The sequence below is a fragment of the Typopeltis vanoorti genome, chromosome 10 (assembly GCF_054136105.1).
Source record: "Typopeltis vanoorti isolate ZY-2024b chromosome 10, IOZ_Tvanoo_1.0, whole genome shotgun sequence".
NCBI classification, from domain to species: domain Eukaryota; kingdom Metazoa; phylum Arthropoda; class Arachnida; order Uropygi; family Thelyphonidae; genus Typopeltis; species Typopeltis vanoorti.
The window spans coordinates 126,948,798-126,968,590 of record NC_143558.1 but is presented as its reverse complement, the minus strand read 5'-3'; the positions used below and the strand labels follow the sequence as shown (position 1 = coordinate 126,968,590).

Genomic DNA, 19,793 nt, shown 5'->3' with positions numbered 1-19,793 from the left:
GGAACCGATGTTGGGTTCTCCTGAGCCTTCGGCATCTAATGATGATCCATATATTGGTCAAGGTGGGTCATCTGTGCCAGGCATTCTCACACAAGAAAAACTGAATGATCTTGTTCATGATCTGGAGCTAAGTCCAAAGGGGAGTTACTGGGATCAAGACTTCTACAATGGAATCTTCTCAAGGAAAACGTCCGAGTGATTTCATTTCGCACTCATCATGAGCAGTGTGTGCCTTATTTCCGCAAAAGAAAGATGACCTTGTGTTCTGCTACAATGTAGATGGCCTGATAAATGTCCTTTGAATTAAACTTGACCTGCACAAATGGCGACTATTCATAGACTTGTTGAAATTGAGTCTTAAGGCAGAGTTGCTGTATAATGGAAACCAGTATTTTCCATCTGTTCCAGTCAGACATGCTACATGAAAGAAACCTATGGCAACCGAAAACAGCTGTTGGGCTGTCTTCAATACAGCAAGTACAGCTGGCATCTAAGATAATGTCTGTCTTGATGGATCTACAGCCTTTGCACTATGTGAAGAAAGACTAGCCTGCAAGGAAATCTCTGAAGGTCAGAGAGAAAAGAATGTGCAACACCCAGCACTAGCAAAAATGCACAAAATTCTGCTACCACCCTTACACATCACTTGGTCTGGTAAAAAACTTCGTAAAAGCCATGGAATGGACTGAATCAGCTTTCAAGTATCCCAACAAATTCCCTTGACTCAGCCAAGCGAAAATTAAAGAGGGAGTTTTTGTGGGTCCTCAGATCCAAGAGCTCTTCGTTGAAGAGATGTTTGACAACCTGTTACAGGGTGATGAGGAAAAAGCTTGGGATGCATTTCGTCTGGTGTCAATTGACTTCCTCGGAAATGTCAGGGCAGAAAACCACAAGGAACTGGTCAAGGACTTGTCTTTGTATCACAAACTTGGCTGCAATATGTCCTTAAAAATACACTTGCTCCATTCTCACTTGGATTTCTTTCCCAACAACTGTGGTTAGTGATGAGCATGGCGAACATTTCCATCATGAAATTTCAACAATATCAGGGAAAGTGTTCCACATTCATGTTGGCTGACTACTGTTGGACTCTTGCTGAACAGCTATACAAGTGACAGGCAAAGAAACATCGGACGTAGAAGGAGAAATCTACCAATATATGTGACAAGTATATATTACTATATTATATAAGAAACTATTATGGATCTCATATACAAACCATAGCCAATTTTGCATTTCATTGTCATATTCGTGTTCAGCTCCTCAAAGTCTATAAGAAATGACTAAATTAATCATGACTATAAAATTTTGTTGTCCAGTGTAATAATTGTTTTAATACTGCAATTCAGATTTGAAGGTGAAAACAAATGTAGAATTATTTTTCTCATTCTCACTTTGCAAAACCCACAATACATTAAATTTCCATATTTGTCATGGTTTCCTTAGGGATCACATAATTAACTACAGTTTCTCTCATTTAATTTTATAAAATAGAATTTTTATTTAAAAAAATTTATATAAAAGAACTGATCACATTTTCTCTTTTTAACTGTCTATAAATATTTCAACTTACAACAAGATGAAAGATGAACTTTTGTGTTTCTATCAGAAGGCTATTCCAAATAAATTAATGAAATCAAAAGAAGCATAACACACCCAATATTTTCTCAAGAAACCCATACTGTAGGTATTAATATTTTAATCACATTTTGCTTAATGGTGCCTAATGTGGCTTATGCTCCTTGCCTTGACTGAATAACAGAAATAAATCTAACCGGAATGAAATCTTCATCCTCAATTCCACCCAAAATGTCCAATCACTGTTCAAGCCTTGATTCTTCACTAAATGTGCCAAGGCTCCAACAAAAAAGAAAAAATTCAGCATCTCATATGATGCTTCAGTCAATATCAGCTTGCAAACAACAACAAATCCATATAGCTTTGAAAGAGCCAAATGCACAAAACTTGCCTCCTGTTAAAACAGTGCTCAAACCATATGGTCTCTTTGAGGGCCACTGAATACTGCTCTTCCATGCTTCCACTTCTCCCTCATCTCAATGATACCACTGTAAATAGCATGGATACATACTAACAAGTCTTTTGGTACAGACAGTGCCCTTCAACTTGTGCAAAACACTCATGTTATCATCCTTCCTGTCCAGCAATATCCTACAGCATGTAAACAACTCTAGATCTCTGATTGTGAACATCAGCAGCTAACTTCTTCACACCACCTAGAAGCATGCCAACCATTTAGATACAAATATTCCTTGATTAACATGATTAATTAATCCCTCAATGTTACCACGTATATCAAAATCACATTAATCAAATATAATAATCAATGGCAAAAATTACAATTCATCCATAATCTATAACAGCATTGATAATTCGTTTTATATGGTACTCTTTTAGGAAAGATAAAAAACGAATGCAAAGTAAATGTTTAATAAATGTCGGTACCTACATTACTTACTGCAATTTTTTTTTATCAAAAAAGTTATCAAGAGTTGTTTGAACAGTTTTAGTTTTTTCTTATCAGCATAAATTCTACGATAACAAGCAAACAAGCATTCTTCGATTAACATCTGGATCCATATCCATTACTTGCTGCTTAAGAGATGCTAAACTGCAAAATATTCCATCCATTTCTTTGATTGTTATCTCCTATGGAACGAACCTCATCTTCACATTCCATTTGTTCGGTGTCTTCATATGCACGTTGTTTAATTTCAAGAAGATCGTTGTCACTAAAATCTTTTGAATTTGAATTTAACAATTCTTTAACATCATCTGCATCAATGCCATCAAAACCAAGGTCTTCACCAATTGCAACAATTATTCAATCATGTTGTTCACAGGATTTTGAAAATCACCTGTCGTCAGCGCATGCTGGCAAAAGGTTTTTCCAAACAGTTTTCATGCAGCTAAAAGATACTTACTCCACGAGTCATGAATGTTTTCAATTGGGTATTTAATGTTAAAATTTTTCCAAAATTCTTGGAGCGTAATCGCATTTTCTCCTGTTGTTGTTTCTACTGCCTTTGAGAATGTCTTTTTAAGAAAATAGGCTTTGAAGCCCATGTCCATGGACTGTAGCAATGATGTTGTTGGTGGAAAAAATAAAACTTTTACATTCTCACACAGATCATTAAAAGAATTTGGATGACCAGGTGCATTATCTAAAAGCAAAAGAGCTTTGAAAGCTAAGTTTCTCTTGTAATAAGCTTCAACTGCCAGACAAGAATAAGACTGAAACCAATCTTCGAATAGGCTTTGGGTAACCCAAGGAAACACTCGAGGCTTGCATGTTTTTGAGTGGTAAATTTAAAGGCACATTAATTAAAACTCTCACCGCGTATATAAAGGGATTGTCTCAATTAATTTTGCCATGTTAATCAAATCCCACGTTAAGGGATACTTGTATAGTGCTGTCTTTCTAATTTGGTATTAAAATAATCAATGGAAACGACTAATTTTAATAATAATTACCTTCATTAAATCCCAACAGGCCAATAAAGAATGACTTATAATTTCAAACTGTTTTGGCAATAAAAAACAGATTATGTGAAAAATAAAACTTATCATTTTAAATTGTATCATGCAGATAATGAATGAATTAGGAAAGACTGATGGTTTGGGACAGAATAGAATGTTTCTATATTGCTTTAAATCATACACATATACAACATAATGAAAGCACCACCAAATATCATTTGTGAAGGGGCATTGCCACTGGGTCTAGACAAACTATTATCATCAAGACAGTAAAGCACAAACAGTGCAAAGTCAGTTACTAGAATAACTTCAAACTTAGAAGATAACAGAAATGTCATATTAATGCTTATTGTCTTAGAAAAGTGAGTCTAAGTTTAATGAAGATGATTTATTCAAGAATCATTAATTAAAAAAAAAGGAAAGAGTAGCTATAGTATTCAACAATAAATGTGAAGATGCACTTCTTGAAAGACAATTTCAAATCATGTAATGTCAGCAACTTCAAAATGGGAAATTGGACAACAAGATATTTGTGCCCACAGAATGATCTAGTAGGGAGGAAGTAGAGATTTTCAAGACTTTTAGAGATGGCAGCTTTCTAAAGAAAATGCCTTGTTGACCTAAATGGAGGAATAGGAAATGAAATGAGAAACACAAACATTCTGGGAAAATTTAGACAAAATGACATACCAAATAATGATGGTTAATTATCTCCTAGATTCTTGTTCAGAACCAAAATGCAACAGGCACGTCAAGCTGGAATCAAGTCTCCCCTCTGTCATTCAAAGACAGAGCATAACAAAGTGAGTGTCCATTATCTAACCAATCTCATCTGCTTCAAAGACAACCATACTCTCTGCATTCACTACAGTTATTCTTTCACTTTGATTCCTTCTTTAATTTAGAGCAAAAAGTTTAAAAAAATTCTATGGGGTTGCCTTCAGCCTGCAGAGCCAATTTCTTTTCATCCTCTGACTTGGCTTTTTGTACAATACTCAGCTTTTTTTCACTCCCATCTGATTTGTTCTTTGAACTTTAGTGATACATTGAGATACTGCATCTGAATGTATTCTAAAGCATTTAAAGCAGCACATTTTTGATATTTTCCATGCACTGCTGATATCTTTCCCATTCAGTAACTGATACCACAGGACCAAACACAGTATTATCCTCCTGAATTTTTCATAATTTCCAGCTGTGTAATTCAGTATGTATCCTTTCCTAATTGTAACTTTCATATACTTAATAATAGATTTAGTTTAATCCTTTATCCCAGTGAGAGCAAACAAAGTTTGCGCCTGAAAATATCTTCAGGACTAAATATAGTGTTGTACTATCTTATCCAGTAAGTAGTGCAACACCAAGGCAACTCGTGGCAAAGGTGTCATGGTCAACACAAATTGCAAAATAAATTCATGGAGTGGAGAGTTACATAGGACAAGCAAGTGAAATGACATATTCGATGAAATAAATAGATGCAAAAAGGCTGCTTGGAAAGCTTTTAATTTTTATTCCCCAATTTGTGGCCCACTGAAGAGACCTCAATAAAGGTCGAAACTAGTCTGGGTAGATGGCCAATCCCTTTAATGCATAACAGTATACATATCCACATAGGAAATGTGTTTTGCATTATGGGAGATACTGGGTTAGAAGTGCCTGGTAGCTTGCTCCACCTTTGCCACGAGTTGCCTTGGTGTTGCACTACTTACTGGATAAGATAGTACAACACTATATTTAGTCCTGAAGATATTTTCAGGCGCAAACTTTGTTTGCTCTCACTGGGATAAAGGATTAAACTAAATCTATTATAGTCTAACCTAGTGATAAATAAATTTTCAACATCTTTCATATACTTAGCTACTTCCCAGGTCGGTATGGCATTGTCGTGACGGCTCCTTTCTGTTGTGTTCTAAATCTATTTAGTTTCAAGTCACTTTTATGAATAATACAACTAATTACGAAATGATCACCGATCCAAAAGTAGGGAAATTTATATTTATACTGCGCCACCCTATTCTTAGATTAGTCTATATAAATAGTAGGATCAGTTCTAAATTAAGTTAGCAGTCATCTCATTAGGCCGAATCATCTATTATCATTTTTACTTGGGGTTCCCGCAAGATTCGAATATTTATGAACGGTGCAAATTCTTCAATACATCAAATTATTGAGAGAGCACTTATGAATTAACTTAATTAACATTAGCGGAACACACATAACAAATATTCTCCATAGTTTAAACTGTATTACTGTAAGTCGCACTTCACTATTCCAAACAACAGTAATTAGGTACTAATATCTTTTCCTGTTCACTTTTCTCCAAGTAATCAATATAACCTTTTCCTAGAGCAACATAGAATTTAATCGTAATCCAGATTAACTAGAACTAATCAGAATTTTCGCATTGACTGTCCAGTTTCCTTTTATCTGATTACGGCATCAACCTTTCTTCATAACAACAGCAGATTTCGCTTATAACATTAAACTTTATGTTTTACTGCTTATAGGTTCACTTCCGAACACTATACTCATAAATTTCTGCCCTGAGGATTATATAATCTTGGTTCTGCAAAACTCTCTCCTCACTCCTTAATAATAATTCTTCTCTTCCTCTCTATCTTATCTACGACCTTCCCTCTTCTCTCTCTTTCTCTCTGTATATAACTCTATCTGTCCATCTATGACCTTCACTCCCACCTTACGTTCGAACGCCATGCTCTACTCCACTCGTGGTTGTTTATGCGTGCGTCTCCATGACAACAGACTGCACGTAAACATTTCGCTAATGTAATGTATGGTCTATTATTATTCATGAGTGATTACATAACATTAAATATTTCACAAATAAAAACAACAGAATATTTAAGCTACTTCTTTAACTTTTTGATTACGTATACAGTTAAATATAAATTAACACTTTACGTTACACCATATATATTTAGTTATACAAAATTCTAAACATATTATTTTATAAGTTAATAGCAGGTCAGATTTTGAGTAAATATTTAATTAGTAATTCTTAATTAAGGAATAATAAACAATTTTATATAACCCATGATTAATATTTAATAAGCAATGTTAAATGTGAATGAAAAATAATAAATTACATAACATAGCTTCATTCACAATTTAACATAGGCTCACCCTTTCTTTGAAAAATTTTTATTATAAGAAAAATTTTTCTTTTCACACTAGGCTCTTTTAAAAAAAACTTGATTACATATTTCCTTTTCGATTTTTCAAGTAATAGCCAGTTTTACTGAAACTTGGTTCTTTATTATGTTTTGTGCCTTTATTCTCTTTCACCTTATCATCAATTCTCTTATTACTATTATTATCACTTTCTGCATGTCTTTCAAGTTTGTAGTATAGGATTCTCTTCTTTGAATTAAATTCACGTTCTCCATTATTAGAATTAAGTCTTTGTTGTCTCACAACCTGGCGGTTTGTTCTACGATATAGATTAGACATTTTACCAAATTTGACTTCAACCTTTAGTTTACTATCAGTGGTAAGTTCTGATTTGGGCTTTGTTACTACTACTTTTTGTTCATCAGTAAGAAGAGGAGTATCAGATTGAATGTGTACATAAGAGTTATCACCACTATCTCTATTAGATGATTGATTCACAGCTGATTTTTCTTCAGTAGATGGTCCTGATTCAAGTGGCAATCTAAGCTGTTTTGTTTGATACTTAGACTTATCATAATTATGAATTTCATTTCTTCTAGTATATCTTCTTTTGTTCATCAAGGTTATTTCCTTCTTAGAAAAGTCACAAGAGAATTTATATCTTGCTAAAAAGTTTGTTCCCAAGATAATGTGAGAACCTAGATTGGAAGTAGTGGGGACAACAAGTAGGTCTTGCCACACGTACAGTCCAAATTCTGGTAGGTATATTCTTGCTCGAAGCTTTTCATATGCTACAAAGTTTGAGTCTGAGAGAGAAGTAATCCTTACAGGTTGTCTCAGCTTGGCAGTGCTCTTCCACAGTTTGTTTTTTAATGTTAGGAAATAATCCATCCTGATGGTAGAGGCATTGCATCCTGTATCTAATAAGATGTCACATTTAGAACCCAGGATTTCTCCTCTAACTGTCATCATTCTTTCATTAGGTGCCTGGTGTTTCTGAATTCCATTATTTCTTCTGTGGTTCACACATCCAAATTTTGAATTCCATCTGTTGTTATAGTAATTTTCTTTGTTATGGAAGCAGTTCCTGGCATAATGTCCAACTTTGTTGCAATTGTAACACCTAAGAGGATTTCCTTGCTTTATCTCTGTCTTGGATTGAGGAATAGCAGACATTTGTTGTCTAACATCATTTAATCCTCGTATTACCCTATCTAGACTACTTAAAATAGGTTGACTTTGTTGTTCAATTTGATGTTTGATCATCTCATCAATTTTATTTGTAGTGGGATTTTGATTTTCTTGAGATTTCAGAGTAATAGCTGATAACTGTCTCACAACTTCATTAAGACTATCCATTATAGGCTGATTTAACTTATTCACTTCCTGGTGAATTAAAGTTTTTACTTCTGTCATCAGTTTTCTGTCCAATTGCTCTTTACTCTCTGTCACGTAGTTTACACTACTCGAATTTTCTCCAGTATTCTTTGCTTTTTCCTTTTCAACTTTACTTCTCTTTTCTATTTCTGATTGGTTGAATGAACTATCAGTTTTATTCACGACATTCACAAGACTTGCATTAGTTGAGGGATAAAGGTCTCCTAGTATTTGTTCTTTTTCCTTAACACTTTTGAGACACTCTTCTAAAGTAGAAATTTTCTTCTTGTAGGCTGTTTCTCTTAATTCTTGCCTAACACCTTGTCTAAATTGTTGGAACACAGCCCAATCTAAGTGAGGTTTATCTTCACCAGTAACATTCAAACTGTTGGCCAATGTTAATAACCGATTGTGAAAATCAGTAACAGTCTCTTTATCCTTTTGAACAATTTTCTGCAATTTCCACAAGTTAGGACCTACACTTCTAAGTTTACAAAATTGAGACAATAAGGTGTCTTTAAATTTGGAATACTCAAAAGTTTCTCGAAGTATTGGAGAAGAATGTAAAAATGTTTTTGCTTTACCTACCAATTTACTTCTAATCAGAACTAGCAATTGAAAATCAGTCCAACCTGCAATTTCTCTAAGTTTTTCAACATAGGTAAAGAAAAATAGTACATCATCTGATTCTTCACCTGAATATTGGGGAAAAACCTGTTGCGGGTTTACCGTACGAAAGAATTCACTGTCATTCATTTCAGAGTTTGATGTGACAGCCATAGTGATTAATAAATTACTATCTCAATTAATTCAATCTTTCTACTTTAAAATTAACTTTTATCTTTGCCTGAGTCCAAATTATAACCAGTTCACTGTGATTTAATTATTTCACTTTCTAAAATTTCAGGGAGTAATTCTACGATTATTATCACTAAACTTAAATTCAATTTCTTATCTTATAGTTGTCAAATTTAATTCCTACCTATTAAATCACATCCTGTCGACTGCGCCATTTGTCGTGACGGCTCCTTTCTGTCGTGTTCTAAATCTATTTAGTTTCAAGTCACTTTTATGAATAATACAACTAATTACGAAATGATCACCGATCCAAAAGTAGGGAAATTTATATTTATACTGCGCCACCCTATTCTTAGATTAGTCTATATAAATAGTAGGATCAGTTCTAAATTAAGTTAGCAGTCATCTCATTAGGCCGAATCATCTATTATCATTTTTACTTGGGGTTCCCGCAAGATTCGAATATTTATGAACGGTGCAATAATAAGGAATTCAGGCAAACACAATATTTAGATCAACAAAATAAAACATTTAATATATGATATGGTTAACAAATACAAAAACTCTATTTTAAAATGGAACTATACAATTAACTTAACACATCTTCTTAGGTCACTGATGCTAATTCAATGTTCTAACTTTCATATACTATTCACAGTCTCAAAAACACAAATCTTATCTCAAGTTAATATAACAATTTCACATTTTATTCAGTCTTCACAAATTTTTCAGCTCAATGTTTATATTCACAGCAGGCAATAAACTACGTACGCTATATTCCAAGCAAATATATTCCCGGACCTTGAGCATCGGAGGTATATTACAGTTAATGCTAGAATAGAGAAACTTATACAACTACTCTTACCAGACAAATTCTTCAATACATCAAATTATTGAGAGAGCACTTATGAATTAACTTAATTAACATTAGCGGAACACACATAACAAATATTCTCCATAGTTTAAACTGTATTACTGTAAGTCGCACTTCACTATTCCAAACAACAGTAATTAGGTACTAATATCTTTTCCTGTTCACTTTTCTCCAAGTAATCAATATAACCTTTTCCTAGGGCAACATAGAATTTAATCGTAATCCAGATTAACTAGAACTAATCAGAATTTTCGCATTGACTGTCCAGTTTCCTTTTATCTGATTACGGCATCAACCTTTCTTCATAACAACAGCAGATTTCGCTTATAACATTAAACTTTATGTTTTACTGCTTATAGGTTCACTTCCGAACACTATACTCATAAATTTCTGCCCTGAGGATTATATAATCTTGGTTCCGCAAAACTCTCTCCTCACTCCTTAATAATAATTCTTCTCTTCCTCTCTATCTTATCTACGACCTTCCCTCTTCTCTCTCTTTCTCTCTCTATATAACTCTATCTGTCCATCTATGACCTTCACTCCCACCTTACGTTCGAAAGCCACGCTCTACTCCACTCGTGGTTGTTTATGCGTGCGTCTCCATGACAACAGACTGCACGTAAACATTTCGCTAATGTAATGTATGGTCTATTATTATTCATGAGTGATTACATAACATTAAATATTTCACAAATAAAAACAACAGAATATTTAAGCTACTTCTTTAACTTTTTGATTACGTATACAGTTAAATATAAATTAACACTTTACATTACACCATATATATTTAGTTATACAAAATTCTAAACATATTATTATTTTATAAGTTAATAGCAGGTCAGATTTTGAGTAAATATTTAATTAGTAATTCTTAATTAAGGAATAATAAACAATTTTATATAACCCATGATTAATATTTAATAAGCAATGTTAAATGTGAATGAAAAATAATAAATTACATAACATAGCTTCATTCACAATTTAACAGCATCTCTGTCACCAACTCATGACAAAACAGTTACATCTTAAGTAAGATGTGACTGTTTTGCCCTTGATTTTGCTTGAGAAAGTTTTTTCAACAGCTCAATGGAGACTATTATTATAATGAGTTTTCTCTGTAATGTAAACAATATTTGGATAATTTATTTAAAATTTTCTTGGCTGTATGAAAATAGAGCCTAGTGCAGGTTTTCCTCTTATACAAATCCTTTCTACCATCAAACTAATTCCACACATGTAAAAGCTTACACCCATTTCTTCCACACTACCTGCACATTCAGCAATGTTACAATGTTGCTGCATCATTTGCAATCCTCTGAGAAAAACCTGGTTATATCAGTTGTTTTAATATCATTTTTGTTCTAGGTGTTTATCAGAACTTTTCAGCCTCCCCCCCCCCTCTTGTACAGTGCTTAATATACTTATAGTACTTAAAATTTACCTAAAGAGACTAAACACTTTAACAGAAAGATTCAAGATATTTTCATTCATTAACCTCCTGAAATTAATAGATAAGAAATCTACAACCACCAGCTTGAGTAGGCAAAGGACAAATGTTCAATGGTATATTGGCCAGCCTGATTGGCCGAGTGGCTAGCATATCCACTCTCCAGCCAAAAGACTGCGGGTTCGAATCCCACTGTGGGCATGGATGTTTGTGATTGTCTGTGAAAAAACTAGTTGTGGTAGTGGGCAGTATTTGGCATTGGTGTAGTTGGTGGTGGTGGAGATGAGAGTTGTAGAGTAGATGCCCTCCCTCGATGAGTCTTTCGACTCCTTGGAGGTATCACATAATAATAATAATATATTTGGAGAGTTATCTTAATATCTGCAGTACAAGTTTCTTACTTTAGTCCCGAGGGTGGGGAGACTGAATTATATATGAGCTATGCTAATTGCCATATCACATGTGCTCACCATCACTCACCTCTTTTCCTTTGATTCTTGTATCACGTGAATATAACCTTAATTCCCAACCAACAGATGATTTTGCATCAATTCTACAGGTTAAGCTTTCTAAGGTACTGTAATGCTCTGGCTGAAATTGGTATGCCAAAGTAACATGCAGTGCTTTTAAGTAAGGTTCCACTTGAATACCTGGAAAGAGTATTTTTTTTTTGTTTTATTTAAAAAAAAAAAACAAAGTTTTTTTTTCTGATATTGAATGAAATGTGAATTTTGTTATATAAAAAGCAACTTTTTAAATCAAAAATTTTTTTTGCACAACGTGTTATATATAAAAAGAATACAGTGCAAAGAACAAGTTAAATAGTTTCACTAAAATGCAAGCAACTCACTATGGCAAATGCCAATAAAATTAATTCACTCTCTACAACCATGTATGGAAAATATCCTGTACTGAAACCAAATTAAGAGGACAGTAGTTAAAAGAATCTAAATTTTTAGGATTGACTTTCAGATTCATTATTTAACATCTAATTCATTATTCAGCAGCAGTACATGTTTCACTGTACTGATGTTAAAGTGTTCTGATTTTTTTTGTATATTTTCTAGTATGTTTATCTTCCTGACTAGCTGTTAGTAAACTGGGAAGAATATAGAAGTTTAGTTTACTATAAGTGTGATTAGTATTATTATAATGTGTGATATTGCAATTATAATATGTTATAATAAGTGATATAATTATTATGAGTAATTCAGCAAAGTTAGTTTTGGAAAAAGCACTTGTTTAAGTTCTATAACCACATTGTTACTCAAATGAAATTTAGGTCCACACAAGCTTCATTGTTTCATTTAGTAACTTTTCAAAGTGTTAGTCTAGATTTACTGCATAAATCTAGACTAGTTTTATCATGAATTTTCATCGCCTCTATCATCTCTGATTCTTTTTATATTTCTTCCATTTCTAAGCCTTTTCATTAGTCTCCAGAATATTTTGCCATCTTCCTGATATTTATTTTCTATGTCATCAAAGTAATATTTGATGTATACTAGGATTTGCCAAGACAAGTTCAAGTTGTGTTAAGTATTTGAAAATGTCACTCATCTGTGTATCTCATGATCATTACCCCCCCCCCTTTTACAGGAAGGAAATGAATTTGTTACTTGGAATTTTAACTACTTTGATATTAGTTGGGAATGCATATTGGTTTCTGCATGTACATTCAAGTTTGATTATAGTGCACAGATGGAGATAGAACCGAAGGCATAATTTGTTTTGATGGATGATTTGCAGTGTGGAATTTATTTTGGAATACAGTTGACTCTGACTTCCAAAATGAATTCCACACTGCAAATCATCCATCAAAACAAATTATGCCTTCGGTTCTATCTCCATCTGTGCACTATAATCAAACTTGAATGTACATGCAGAAACCAATATGCATTCCCAACTAATATCAAAGTAGTTAAAATTCCAAGTAACAAATTCATTTCCTTCCTGTAAAAGGGGGGGGGGGGGGTAATGATCATGAGATACACAGATGAGTGACATTTTCAAATACTTAACACAACTTGAACTTGTCTTGGCAAATCCTAGTATACATCAAATATTACTTTGGTGACATAGAAAATAAATATCAGGAAAATGGCAAAATATTCTGGAGACTACTGAAAAGGCTTAGAAATGGAAGAAATATAAAAAGAATCAGAGATGATAGAGGCGATGAAAATTCATGATAAAACTAGTCTAGATTTATGCAGTAAATCTAGACTAACACTTTGAAAAGTTACTAAATGAAACAAGCTGTCATTCACTGCTTGTTTCATTTAGTAACCTTTCAAAGTAATAGAAATGGTAGACACATGCCAAAGAAATGCAATCAGGAATACATATCAATATATGAAGTAGAAAAAGCAATCAAAAACTTGAAATGTGGTTAGCCGGCTGGAGCAGATGATTATTATTATTACGGCTATCTCCATGGAATCAGTAGACTCATCGCGGGAGACCCAAACTAGCAAAACAATATCTGTCATATCTCTTCTTAAATTCATTTACAGACGAAGAGCTCACAACTAAGTCAGGCAATGAATTCCACTCATTCACCACCCTCCAGGCAAAAAACCTTGTTCTGATAACCTTGTTAACCACATTCTTCTTTAATTTCCAGGGATGACCTCTTGTTCTTCCATCACTATCACACAGCTGAAACATTTCCCCTGAATCAATCCTATAAAAACCTTTCAGTAATTTAAATGTTTCTATCATATCCCCTTTTCTCCGCCTATCAACCAACCTCTGCAATCCACAAGCTCTCAATCTATCAATGTAGGGAGCATTTTTACATCACTCACCAACTTGGTCACTCTTCTCTGAACCCTCTCCACAGCCTCCTCATCTCCAAGGAATCCAGGTGACCAGACCTGAGCACAGTAATCCAAATGTGGAAGTATCAATGCTTTATAAAGGTGAATAATAACCTCTTTATCTCTGGATGTCAGTGTGTGTTCCTCAACAACCAAATAATCCTATGTGCAATCTTGGACACCTTAGCAATGTGTCCTCTGAACTTCATCTCCCTATCTACCAACACCCTAAGTCCCTAGCCTCATCAATCTCTTGGAGAGTACTGTTCCATCAATGTAGTACACAGCTGGTAATCTTTTAATTCCAAAATGCATGACTTTACACTTTTCCACATTGAACTGACATCCATTATCTTTTGCCCATTCTACCAGCTTATTTAAATCATCCTGCAAACTTTCAACATCAGCTTGATTTTTTATTGCGCTACCCAACTTTGCCTCATCAGCAAACAACTGAATATCTCCCTGTAAGCCATTTCCTATATCATTTATATACAAATTAAACAATGGCCCAAGCACAGAGCCCTGAGCTTGCCTCATCCTGGACTCGGTTCCTCCATACACCACCTTCTGGTATCTCTCCCTGAGCCATTCTCCTATCCATATCACCAATTTAGTATCCATTCCCATCTGCTCCAATTTGCGTAACAGTATTCCATGGGGTATCCTGTCAAAAGCCTTAGCAAAATCCAGAAGTACCACTGTGTAGCCAGTTCCTTTGTCCAACTCAGATGTCATTCTATTATGAAAAGTTAATAAATTGCTTAGGCAGGATCTACCTTTAACAAAACCATGTTGGCCTGTTATCATAACCTGATCCACCCATTCTTGAATTTTGTCTTTAACCAACTCTTCCAATACTTTTACCACCACTCCTGAGATGGTGATTGGTCTGTAATTAACTATCGCAGTTTTAGAGCCACCCTTATGCAAAGGAACCACTTTGCCTAACTTCCACTCCCTAGGGACCATACCAGAGTTCAAACTTAAATTAAATATCCAAGTAAGAAGGGTTGACAATTCATTTGCACATTCGCGCAATACCCGGGCTGATATTCCATCTAAGCCTACAGCAGTGTTTCCATTTATATTTTGCAATATATTAAATACCTCTGATTTCTTAACTTCAATTCTCACATTAGTTATCGCTACAGGTACAGAGATATCCTCACTTGGGTGATAGACTTTTGAAAAGTGATCACTCAGTAACTCGACTATTACATTTGATTTTGTCACCTCAATACCATCAGCACTCACTAAAGTTATCCTTCCGAAGTCATTCTTCTTTTTACTTGCTACACAGCGGAAGAACTCTTTGGGATTACCCTTGATCTCTTTGGCTAAGGTCTTCTCATAATCTGATTTAGCTTCTCTTGCTATGCTGGTAACCTTTCTAGCTTGAGCCTTGTACTGCTCATGGGTGTACTGATCGCCTTTCTCCTTGTAAATTCTCCATAACATTTTCTTTTTTCGCAGATCAAGCTTGATACTACTGCTCATCCATCTAACGCCTGCCTTGTTTGACTTCCTGACCATGGGGACACAATCTGATATTGCTTTCCTCAGATACCTGCTGATTTTATCCCATGCACTGCTAACATCTTTCCTCTGCAATATGTTCTGCAATGGGATGGCTGCAAGCTCATTCCAGAGCTTGTTATAATTGCCTAACCTGTAGTTCTGCATATATACCCCTTCTTAAAAGAAAAATCCACAGATTTTGCAACCTCCCTAGTCAATACCACATGATCACTTTCACCAATTGGAGGTAACGAGGACAACTTACTTATGCATATAACCTCTGAACCAATAACCAGGTCCAACACTCACACGACGTGTCCCTTCAGTTATGTGCTGTTTCAAGTAATTATCTCGTAGAAGATGTATGAACTCCATTTCCTTTTTGCTACGTGATATTTCGTCCTTCCAATTGATATCACCGTAATTAAAATCCCCCATAATAATCACTAAACCTGCACTCATTGCACTAATTTGCTGATGCATGAATTCAATATCTCCCCCTGTACTCCCTGGCCTATAGCAGCATCCAACTGTATATTTGGTTGGATTGGTCACTATTTCACACCAGACTGCCTCAAATGAACTCTCATTCACATGTCTATCATCTTGATATACTACTTTCTTTGGCTGCAACACATCAGCTATCATCAACAGTACTCCTCCCCCTGTTCTATCTTCTCTATCCTCCCTGAAAATACTGTACTCATCACATTCAATTCCAGTGACCACATCTTCTGCTGACAGCCAAGTTTCACTAATGCCTACAACTTTTGGTGAGATTGCACTGACTAAGGCCAAAAATTCTTCTCTCTTATTTCGAATGCTTCTTGCATTGGTATACAAAAATTGCAGATTCCCTCTAGATCTTGTACCGGCTTTAGAAATGATATATAAGTCACTAATTTCAGTAGTCCCATGCCGATTTTGATCTCCTCTTTTCTGCAATTATTCTGCATATAAGGATCAATAAATATACAATCAGTGCTAAAGTTTCTCTCTTACACTCAACCTTTTCAATATTAGTTTCCTGCCCAATTACTTCAACTTGTTCAGAAAACAGTAACGTCTTCAATCGCTTATGTCCTTCTATGTTCAGATGCAGTCCTTCTCTAGCATACAACTGTCTTTATCCTTCAAACACACTTCAAACATCAACAAATTCCAGACCTCTTTTTTTGCACATTCTTGCAATCATATCATTCATTATCATCGCTCGTCTACTTAACTCGTAACTGTCAAAACGAGGCAGCACACACACTATCCTCCCATTGACACTTTTCCTCTTCACAATATCTAACAATGTTCTTAAATCTTTTCCTACCGATTTATACCACCACTCAGGTCATTTGTACCCACCATAACTATTATCTTGTCTGCTTCATGCCCTCTCTTTATTGCTAAAGCCACTCTTTCTATTGTCCCACCAGCCAAGCACTCCTCATGCATACCACTCTCCATACCCTTAATCATAGAATCACCATATATCTTACCACTCTTAACTTCATTCAAGTCCACACAAGTGTCACTCATGGACTCATTTTCTACACTACTCAGCATGACTCTCCCAGTTTCATTCATTAATCAACGCTCTATTACTTACCCCCCCACACACACACTCTCACGACATCTCATTTCTTCTAGGCCACTTGTGGCTTTATTTTCTTGACTCCCAATCACTCCCATAATATTTATTACTGCATCATTCACCAAAGGCTCACCCATACGTAATCCTGTTCTAGTTACTTTAGCTAAAGTAATCTCTATAGTCCTAATTTCTCTGTTTAACACATTAAACTCAGTTTTAACTTCCAGTATCTCCTTACTGAGCACTTCCATTCCTCATGCAGAAGATGAAGGTCATTTTTCATTTTCATGAACTCCCGCCGAAGTTCTTCCGCTACGATCCCAATGTCAGCTTCCATTCCTAAACACTCCAGCCTATCCCGACACTTCTCACATACATCGACATTTTCGTTCTTCTCATTTAGCCAGACCGAACACAGATCCTTCACATTCTTCGGCACATACATGTAGCAGTTTCTGCAATGCATCCATTGCGAAAAATCGAACGCTGAGCCAGCCTTTCGTAGAAGTAGAAGTCCTGTGCGCCGCTGACGTACGTTTCTTGTTGGATGCTTTACACGTTTAAGGAGTGAAACAAATGGCAGTGAAAACACAATATATACAACACAGTTCCAAACAATAACACCACTGAAGGACACTTGTATCTAACCGATGCACAACTGCAGCACAATTTGAGACAAAAAAGACACACTATATTTAAATTTAAAAACACGTTTTCTAGACTAACTAAACACGACCACCACATTCCCCAAAGACACTAGTGCCCTTTTTATTTGACTAGAAATGCTCAAATATGAAGGTACAAAAGTGTTACAGTGGCTACACTACACAATTCAGAAGTCTTGATCAGAGGATCAAATTTCAGATGCTTGGAGTAGAACTCTCATGGTACTTATCTCTAAAAATGGAAATAAAACTAAATGTGAGGATTACAGAGGAATTTCCCCACTAAGCGTTCCTGGTAATATTTACACAAGTATACTTGAGAAAAGACTAGAAAAATTGTGAAAGGGAAGCTTACAGAAGAACAAGATGGGTTCAGACCAAACAGAAGTTGCCAGGATCAGATTTTTGACAATTAGTTAAGAAATGATAAATGGAAATATGACAAGGATCTCTATTTAAATTTTGTAGATCTGGAAAAGGTATATGACAAGATACCGTTCAAACGGCAAATTATATTGAACAATACCTAGTCTATATTTCAGTCGTAACTCAAAAGTTAGAAATGAAGGCAGTACAAGAATAAGGTTGATGTTAAATCAGAGAGACTAGGGTGCACATTATCTCCACTGGTATTCATCATCTATATGGATCACATTATGAAGATATCAGGTTTATACCTATTTCAAAGAAAATGGTATAAACCTGATATCAAAATTGGGGAATATTAATATCAATTCTTTACTTTACTTTACGCAGATATTATTCTTCTAAATAAATCTAGTACAGGTCTACAGGACTCCTTGACTAAACTAAATAATTGTGGTAATAAATTTGTTATAAAAACGAACAATAAAAAGAGAAAGACAATGAAAGCAGAAACAATGAAAATAGCAACTGCATCCTTAATGATGAAGCTATAGAACAAGTAAAATATTTTAGCTTTTTAGGCACAATTTTTAATGAAGATGGCAAATGAAATATGAAAATAAACAAAAATTAGCAAACCAAGTATTGTGAGAAGTCTACTGAATAAATTTAAATAGAATAAGAGAGAAATTAGCCAAAACAAAGTAGATGAATACAAGACAGTGTTCAGGCAAATTTTAACTTATGGATCTGAGAGCTGCGTTAGAAACAATACACTTGATCAAATACTGAACATCATAGATATTACAGTTCTGAAAAAGATTAAGGATAGTAAACTGATGGCATCAATGGTGGAATAATTAAAAACAAGAATGTCTCAGGACCTAGTTAAAGGAAAATCATGAAGCTGAAAGACAATAAAACATATTCAGAATTCAAATTTATTATTCTGCTTCTTAACAGAGAATTGAGCTAAAGTAGTTCGGCAGGCATTCTGTTTTCTTTTTTTCATACAACTGACGGTATGGCACTATTGCCTCTTCTGCAAATTTTACTGGTTCTCTCTTCACCAGGGTCGGTCTCTAAGCATTGCTGCTTAAAAACTTCGATTGCACGAAGATTATTTTCAAATTGTTTGTGTGAAATCTCTTCGAGCTTGTCAGTGATTAAATTTTCTTCAGGATCTTCCTGCTGTGCCTCTAAATTTAGCAGGTCAGAATCACTCAACTTCTCAGAATGAGATTTAATTAACTTAGATTCATTTGAAAAGCCTCTAAAATCATTTGCACAATGTGGAAGAATGTGCTTCCAAACGACTCGCATATTGCTAGCAGTAATTTCATTTGACTTTGCGACTTTATAACCAGGCTGAGATTTCTTTGATTTGGCTAGAAAAAGTCTTGGAAGGCATTTGCTTCCAAAAAAAGGCTGGTTTCATCGACATTAAATATTTGTTGATCACAATAGTCCCCTTACACAATTTTCTTCAAAATCTCTGGATATCTCCTTATCTGCACTTGCAGCTTCACCTGTGATTAGAACATTATGTAGACTATTTCTCTTTTTGAAATGCTCAAATCACCCAGCACTAGTATGAAATTCTTTTTATTTTCCATCATTGATAGCTCTTTCTTTCAAGGTTGCAAAGAGGTTTAATGCTTTTGATTTAATAAGGTCAGTGCTTAGCGGGATCCGTTTTTGGTTA

At 34.8% G+C, this 19,793-nt stretch overlaps 1 protein-coding gene across 3 annotated transcripts in view; it reads right to left on the bottom strand.

Moving 5' to 3' along the window:
- Positions 1-19,793, bottom strand: part of LOC150102778 (ecdysteroid-phosphate phosphatase-like) — a 393,004-nt gene that overhangs the window by 225,154 nt on the left and 148,057 nt on the right. For all 3 annotated transcript variants that reach the window (XM_090398941.1, XM_090398940.1, XM_090398942.1), the window contains one exon: positions 11,610-11,779. In XM_090398941.1, the coding sequence (XP_090255067.1) occupies positions 11,610-11,779 (170 nt within the window). The remainder of the gene's footprint in view (positions 1-11,609; positions 11,780-19,793) is intronic.